Source organism: Triticum dicoccoides, chromosome 3B, assembly GCF_002162155.2.
Source record: "Triticum dicoccoides isolate Atlit2015 ecotype Zavitan chromosome 3B, WEW_v2.0, whole genome shotgun sequence".
In the NCBI taxonomy this organism is placed as follows: domain Eukaryota; kingdom Viridiplantae; phylum Streptophyta; class Magnoliopsida; order Poales; family Poaceae; genus Triticum; species Triticum dicoccoides.
Genome location: NC_041385.1, coordinates 243270257 through 243278755, shown reverse-complemented (window position 1 = coordinate 243278755; position 8499 = coordinate 243270257). Strand labels below are relative to the sequence as shown.

The window sequence follows — 8499 nt, the reverse complement described above, 5'->3', positions numbered from 1 at the left end:
GTTTGTCACACACCCTCCCGGACGATTGCTCTTGGTGGTCTCCATCGGCGCTAAGTGATTCTTTTTTTGCACATCTTGTAGGTGCTTGGTTGTCGTTGAGGGTGTGTTTTGTTGCCCAGCTTCCTTGTATCTTGCCTTGGGTGTGTGTGATGTGCGTTTGTATCGATGCTTTGGATGTAAGTGACTGTTGCTTTATAATATAAAGCGAGGGGTAACCCTTTTTCGGTTGTTATAGATATTTTTTTGCAACAGAGGTCTTGTTGCAGAATTTTTTCGCAACAAAGGTCTTGTTGCCGAATCATTTTTATGAGTTTTTCTGCAACAGAGGTCTCATTGTAGAGATTTTTCGCAACAAAGTTCTTGTTGCAGAATCATTTCTACGAGTTTTTCTGCAACAGAGGGCTCGTTGTAGAAAAAAAAATTCGCAACAAAGGTCTTATTGTAGAATCATTTTTACGAGTTTTTCTGCAACAAAGGTCTCGTTGTAGAAAATTTTCACAACAAAGGTCTTGTTACAAAATCATTTTTATGAGTTTTTTATGCTGCAATATGGCCCTTTTGCAAAGAGAGCCTTGTTGTTGCAACAACCCTTTGTGCAAAAACAAATATCTTCTATCTTCTCCTTCCGCAATGGCTAGAATTTGGGTGTGGATAATCTGTGAAGCAGATTGACACCGCCGTTCACTATTGCTGGAGCTTGGCCCATGGATGATTTGGGAAATAGATCAACACCACCATTCATTATGGTTGGAGCTTGGGCTGTGGATGATTCGGGACGCAGATTGACACCCCCGTCCGCCATGGCTAGAGTTTGGGCCGTGGATGATTTTAGAAGCAGATTGAAGGAAGTGTTAGAGCATCGTGGGGAGAGAGACGAGATCGAAGGCCAGAAAACGACAGATTAGGTGCTAGATTCGTCGAGGGGATCGGACAATTGATTTATGTTTCTGCAACATTGTTGCCTCACACATGTGGTCATCGTTGCCTGCTATCGCCATAAGTGGTCCCAAGGTGCGTGCGGGGCCATTGTACATGCACTTATGCTGTCTCCTTTGGGTGATTTTTTTTTAAACAGTAGCCCTAAAACTTCTTTATGTCTATTTGGAAGATGGGGCTACACCATTGTAGTGCTTCCATGGCTCATGCCCTGAGCGAAATGGAGGATACCGAACCAGTGCTGAGGCGATAAAGGCCCTAGTCCCTGTGGACCCGCCCGTCAGGAACGTTTTGTCGTAGCATGCTTGCCTGGCACTCCTCTACCTGCCCTGCCCTGCCCTGCTTTCCTCTTTCCATCCTGAATTTCTGATTTGATTCGAGTCTAGACATCTGGTTTGGTTTTAGGTTGCTCGCCACATTTGGCAGCACATAGCAGGGCCGTGTTTTCGCACCACGCGTCCACGCCATGGCTCCTCCCCGCGTCCTAGTCTGCCTTACCATCGTCGTGGCTCTCGTCACCGCCTCCGCCGCCGCCAAGCCATCCGTGGTCGAGCTCATCGCCCTCGCTGGCCGGGCGCTGCAGGATCGGCTCGCTTGGATGCAGCCCGAGACCATGCCGGCGTCGCCGACTTCCAGGGCTACCACTAACGCCCCAACGGCGACCTTGCGCTCGCCACCTCCGCCGCAAGCCGAGTCCGGGCCCGCCTCCGCGTCTGCGACACCTGCCACCCCATCGGCCACCTCGGGCTCGCCACCTCCGCCGCGCTCCGAGTCTCTGCCTTCATCGGTGTCTGCAACCGAGACCGAGGCCACCGCTACCACCGCATCGGCGACCTCTGACTCTCCACCCCCGGCGGAGGAACGCACGTCCACCTCTTCCCGCGACACCCACGCGTCCAAGGCGAAGCCCGAGCCCTCACCAGCGTCTCCAACCTCCAGGGGCACGCCAACCGCCCTACCGGCGACCCCGGGGTCGTCATCTCCACCATCAGCGCACCCGTGCTCGTCTACCCGCGCCGCGCTGCAACTCCCGTCGTCTGCCATCAAGGATGGTCCACCAGTACGTGCCGCCTCCCACGACCACCACAGGACAGCTGGGGCACCATCCGCGCCACCGGCGAACCGGATGGATCTCCATCCGCCGCGCCTGACCACCGCGCCCACGTGCAAGTTCGTCTCGTACATAGGGGGCAGTGGCACCGACGCGTCCGATGTCTTCCGTGGCGATGATGGCCGGTTGCTCGTCATCCGCCAGGGCTGTGCCGCCTGCGGGACCTCCACAGCGTCCGACGAGGCCATCAACAACGAGGATGCACTGGTGTCATCAGAGGACGACTCTGATTCCGACTCCAACGATGGCTGGGAATCCGACGAAGAGGGCTTCTTCTCGGAGGCAATGTCGAAGTTGTGCGAGGGTCTCACCTCTTTCGGCGGTGCTCCCGAGATGATGTTGTGACCGCCGCAATTTTCACACACGAAACTGTGTGCGCAATGTTCTTTGATCTCATTATTTTACATCAGGTTCTTCATTAGCCATCTTGGAAGAACTCATGTTCCTAGTTTTTATGTGATTGGTGTAGTGTTTTGAACTGAAAATTCTTGCATCATATTGCTGTTTGACGATTGTTCTCAAAATTTTGCCGATGGACAAAGTTTATTACCCAGTTTTGCTGCTGGTTGGTAGTTTGTTACTCATAGTAAGTATCCTATGAAACTTGGTTTTCACTTGGTCGGTTGCCTGTGGAATTTTGCCAAATTTTTGGCCAATAAAAGGTCAAGGAATCTCTTTGCCAATTTTTTTTGACTCAGCACGCTTGTGTGTGTGATTGACATCGTTCTTTTCTTTTTCGCTATAATGGACAAGGCCACAAAGATGAAAATAAATCAAAATTGACAGCCAATACAGAAACACAAACGCAGCCTTAAGGCAAAATGTTGGAATGCTTGGTGCAATTTGCTGATCATAAGTTATATAATTGTGAATTACGCTAACAACAAATGTAATCAATCTCAACTAATTCGATGTATCGCTAGAATGTCTGAGCTCACTCAACATGCCCTTCCCAATAAAATATTGAATCCATCTCGATGGGTAAATATGAACATCATAGACCATGGCAGCAATGTATCTACTTAGCTCTCTATCAACAGAACTATGCAGGCAAAAGGACCAGAATTAGTAGTTATCACCAAAAACAATTAATCTGATGGAAAACAAGTAAAACCAGCATGGTCATTAGCATCACCCTTCCATCTCAAAACGCAATGTAGCAACAAACAAATTCACTCTGACAACAGTTCATGAAAAGTTCATTGCAACCTAATTGATATTCTCATGGGTACCAAATCGAAAAGTAATACATCACTCCAAAATTTTCCAACAAAACTGCAGCAGCAACAGCAAAATCCCAACATGTGACCGTCGTCACACCCTGGCCCTTCAATCCTGAACGCAGCAATTGTTTCCACATGTGCAAGAGAATTTCAAACATGATCTACACAGAAAGGCCAGGAACATGTTTCGTAATTAGTATGATGACAAGGAAATCTTAGTAATATTGGATGCAATAGATACAACAACAGACAAATTACAAAGAGAGCACGAGGCCATAGTCGTGCAATTTGATATCCAAGGTATTCCAATTTCTAAAGTAAATGCACACCAAGATAACTATCTTCTAAGTGCAGAATCATAATTACGGCATGTCATAAAGATGCCAATAAGCAGTGGATTTTCGCCATTGGGGTTGTTACCTACTCCCTCCGTTCCAAAATAGATGACCCAACTTTATACTATTTGAGTCATAGTCGTGCAATTTGATATCCAAGGTATTCCAATTTCTAAAGTAAATGCACACCAAGATAACTATCTTCTAAGTGCAGAATCATAATTACGGCATGTCATAAAGATACCAATAAGCAGTGGATTTTCGCCATTGGAGTTGTTACCTACTCCCTCCGTTCCATTGGAGTCATCTATTTTGGAACGGAGGGAGTATTAGATTAACTCTGTTCCTTATTACAATCTGCAATTCTGCATATAACTATCCCCCACGGCATGCATAACAAACCATGCAAAACTACAAACATATTGTTTTGCACACGATAATATACTATGTGCATTACAAGACCCTAGTACATGCTAGATTTGTGACTGATTGCTATAAATGGGGCCAAAACACAGGGCAAACAAACTAAATATTATTGTCCCTCGTCAAATATTCTGAACTTTAATTGGTTGTACTCCAATAACCAGATGGTGAGTTTCAAAAGTAGTTACTCCGGAGTGGAAAGTAAGCACTATAAGCAGTGTGTACATGATTAGGGCTGTTGCAGTTTTGCAAGTATTAACTTCAATTTGAATTGCAAATATCACTATTTGAACGAGCAGCAAACTACAACCAATATTCTGTTGCACAACGTAAGCACATGCTTAACTCACAGAATTACTTATCACTATTTGCAGTAATTAATAGAACAGCAAACTACCAGCAATAGCTTTTGCACAACTTAGTACATGCTTTAACTCACATAATTACTGCATGTAAAACATTGTTATGACAGAGGACCAGAACAAACACCTACTACTATGTGATAAGAATAGACAGTCAACAAAATCCACTCATTTGCCATGCAACTAACAAACAAGTAAAAGAAATTGAGAAAACAAAACAAAGAAGGCATATACCAAACATATCAAGTCGGCGGACTGAGCTTGTTCTCGTCGTCCTCAGCGGGTGTACAGCAGTATCGCTGAATCACCAAAGGAGCGTGGGATTTCTTCTTCTTTGATGCCCTCTCAATCTTCTTGACCCTTCGGCGAAGCCTTTGATACTTATCCATCAGTATCTGCTCCCTCTTCTTCTGTTTTGACTTGGATTTCTTCTTCTCCCATGTTTTGCAGGCCGTCCCAGTTGCCTTAATCAGAAACTTCAAAATCGACTTAGGGCCGAATCTTCGACCAGTCACGGGAGCTGGTGCGGGAGCCGGTGCCGGCGCTGGTGCGGGAGCCGGTGCGGGAGCGGGCGCTGGAGCCGGTGCGGGGGCTGGATCGTGGACGACAGTGGGAGCGGAGGCAGGCGCGGCCAAAGGCCCGTCGCAGGAATCTGAAGGAGAAGGGCCGTTGTGCGGCGCACTTGGCGAGCGTGGCGTCGAGTCTCCCTGTTGGGGTGGCAGTACCGGAGACGGAGAAGGTGCGGGGCCGCGAGGGGTAGCCGAAGTGGCAGAAGCCGCCTTCTTCGGTACGATGACTGGCCGATGCTTGGGGCGGTGTGATGCGCGTGGTCGCGTAGAGGATCTAGGCTTGGTCGGCGCAGCGACTGGAGTGCCATCCCAGAGAAGCCACGGTCTCGAGATTGGCTCCCGCTTAGACCTCCCCATGGTAAGAAGCGAGTTCTTTACCTCTGCCTCCGGATCAAGGAGAAAGGTCCGCGTTGCCCCGACGTGAGCCAAACCGACGCCTGTAGGTATCCTGGGGAATGCGGTCTGGTTGTAGATGGTAAAAGTGGCGTTGCTAGAGATGAATATGGGCGTGGATCCGACTGAAGGGAGAAAGGATGCCATGAACAGGAGGGCGGCGGCGGCGGCGGCGGCGACAGGAGTCGCCATGCCCGGCGTAGAGGCCGAGGCGTGTGTGTCTGTGGAATTGCAGGGGGGTGGGAGGAGGCTAAAGCGAGTGTTTTGTTTGGAGCATAGCGGGTGAGATGGCCCGTGGGGATATTTGCCTTCCTCCAGAAGCTTCTGCCTCGCTCACAGACAACTGGGGCCAGCAGTACCAATCCCCAAGGGCGGCTGAGCTCTCTTCCATGCCTCTGCTCCCATGCCTGCTCCGCATCGTTCGCTTTTCGTCCGGTGGTTATAAAGTGGATTTACTAATTTCCCTAATAATTAAGAGGGAAGAGCACTATAGACCCACAAACTTGCAATGGATGTGATGATTTAGTCCACAAACTTGCAAAAGGTGATCACCACATCTCTAAACTTGCAATGTATGTGAAGATTTAGTCCAAAGCCAATCAAAAATTGACAAATGGCGCCACGCTGGCCGCGTTGTGGCACAACCGCTCGGCCCGGTGTTTTTACGAAACCCCCCTCCATCTTTAGGAAAATCACACGCACGGTATTTTTTTCATATCTATATTTTTTAATCAAAGGGCCCCGCTTCCGACATTTTTATTAGAAAAGACAAGGCGAAAGTCCACATCAAGGATGATTCACAACTCTTGGCCATAACCTAAAGTAGCTGCAAAAAAAACTTATTACAGGTAACACACTCATATATATGTTTTGATATCTACTTCTTTGTATACACATTGTACCTTTTGTATTCGCCTGAAATATATTTGTATGCAGACCTGATTTTTTTAAATACATGATTATCCTTTTCCTCATATGTATGTTTTGATGTCTATTTTTTTCCGCGGACATTGTACATTTTCTGTATACATTAGAAATATTTTTCTATACATGTTAACATTTTTAAATGCATGACTAACATTTTTCAATTATGTATGTAAATTGATTTTCATAATAGATATATTTAGAATTATAAGCAAAGGTAAAATTAAAGCAAAACTATGAAAAAAAGCAAAAAATGCTCAATGCTTGCGGTCCCTAATTTGCTTGCCCGTTCCGGGCGCTACTTGACACGAGGCTAGACTGTGCCTCACTACAAGCAAGACAGTCGCTCGACATCACAAACAAACTAAATATAACCATCAGAAACATTTCACCCGAATGAACCACCACCACTGTCCATCACCCGCTCGATATCCTAGCGTGACGTAATGCAAATATGCAATTCTCGCAAAAAAAATGTAAATATGCATTGCCCGAGAAAAATAAGCATAGACTAATTGGTCGCATCTATAAATGTTAAGTGGGTTGCCACCGTTTATATGAAAATGGTCATTATCTTGTGCTTGTTTAGTAGGATCTGTCACCAAATGCCAATAAGACCCATTTGAGGCGCTCTGGATACTCAATCTCAGATGTACATCATCGTGTGGATTGGACACCAACAAAGAAAAACGTGTTGGACTATGTGGCTGTTGAAACCAGTACTGAAACCGTGTTAATTACTACCAGTGGCGGAGACAGGACTAATTTTTAGGTGTGGCGATATCTACGAAGGAGAAAACCATGTACATATAATGCAATTACGCAAGAGCTCACTAAATATTAGTTATATAAATACTTTGTGTTTAACAAGCACAATCAAAATTCAAAACCAATCGATTAGTTTTGTCAATAGGGGATACCTAAAATATTTGAGCTTATTTTGTCAGACGGCAACAAAATTTGCTTCAAAATTCAAAGTTCAATTTCAATTCTAAATTAATTTTCATTCTTTACATTTTTAGAACACTTTCATTCATTACTTGATCTTCTTATTCTATGCCATTTTGTGCTCAATCGCGCTTGCGTCCTCGTATGACCCGATTCAGTGCCTGCCACTGCCGCTCCCTGCTTGCTGTTTGCTGCTGCACACATTCACCCATACAGCGAAAGGATTTTCACTTTCCAAACTTTTGAAACCGGCGAACGTGTGTTGATTTGTGCGTGGAGTGTAACTCGCAAGACCACTTGCCAATGCGTGGACCATCAACAAGTCAGCAATCAACTCAGCTGGCTCAACGCGTACAATACCTTATCAATTACTCCCTCCGTTCCCAAATATTTGTCTTTCTAGAGATTTCAACAAGTGACTATATACGAAGCAAAATGAGTGAATCTACACTTTAAAATATGTCTACATACATCTGTATGTTGTGCCCATTTGAAATGCCTAGAAAGATAAGTATTTTGAAACGGAGGGAGTATAATCAAGATGCACACGTACTAGTACTCGTATATATATCAGTATATTTGATGTGGACAGGGATGCCTTAGATATGACCAAAAGTAATGTAAAAATACATATTTATAAGGTGATTTCTATGAACAATAATTTCATGAATTATTTTATAGTTGAAAACAAAGATAAAACACCTATTTTTATTATATGCAGAATTACCAAGTACTTATACAAGACACGAGTTAAGATGCGACCGAGAATCAAATAAGTACATGTGTGTATGTCTGTACGTGTGCATGCATGTACAAGTTACCTACGTACAGTGCTCAAGGATCATGCATGGGGATAACTATCCAGATTCTAGCCAGATTGCTACCACCGCCCTCGGCACGTAGGCGCAAGCGCAACAATGTTCATGATTTCTATAAAAGTGGAGGGGGTTTTCATAAAAATGTTGGGCCGAGCGGGTGTGCCACAACGTGTGGCCAGCATGGCGCCATTTGTCAACTTGTGATTGGCTCTGGACTAAATCTTCACATCCATTGCAAGTTTAAGGATGAGGTGATCACCTTTTGCAAGTTTGTGGACTAAACCATCACATTCATTGCAAGTTTGTGGGTCTACAGTGCTCTTGCCTCAATAATTAACTTAAGTTCATACATATATACAGGACAAAATGAAGATACTCTCTCCTTCCATCTATATAAGGCCTAATGCATTTTGGGAGGCTAACTTTGACCAAACGTTAGAGCAATAATATATGACGT

The 8499-nt window shown here is 45.3% G+C and overlaps 1 protein-coding gene across 1 annotated transcript; it reads right to left on the bottom strand.

Moving 5' to 3' along the window:
* Window positions 1–3119: 3119 nt before the first annotated feature.
* On the bottom strand, window positions 3120–5573 carry LOC119275722 (proline-, glutamic acid- and leucine-rich protein 1-like). The gene is made up of 2 exons (XM_037556622.1): window positions 4625–5573; window positions 3120–3431 (listed from the first exon to the last, which is right to left on the bottom strand). Exon 1 carries the CDS (start codon window positions 5542–5544, stop codon window positions 4633–4635), a length of 912 nt encoding a protein of 303 aa, XP_037412519.1. The 5' UTR covers window positions 5545–5573; the 3' UTR covers window positions 3120–3431; window positions 4625–4632.
* Window positions 5574–8499: the final 2926 nt, after the last annotated feature.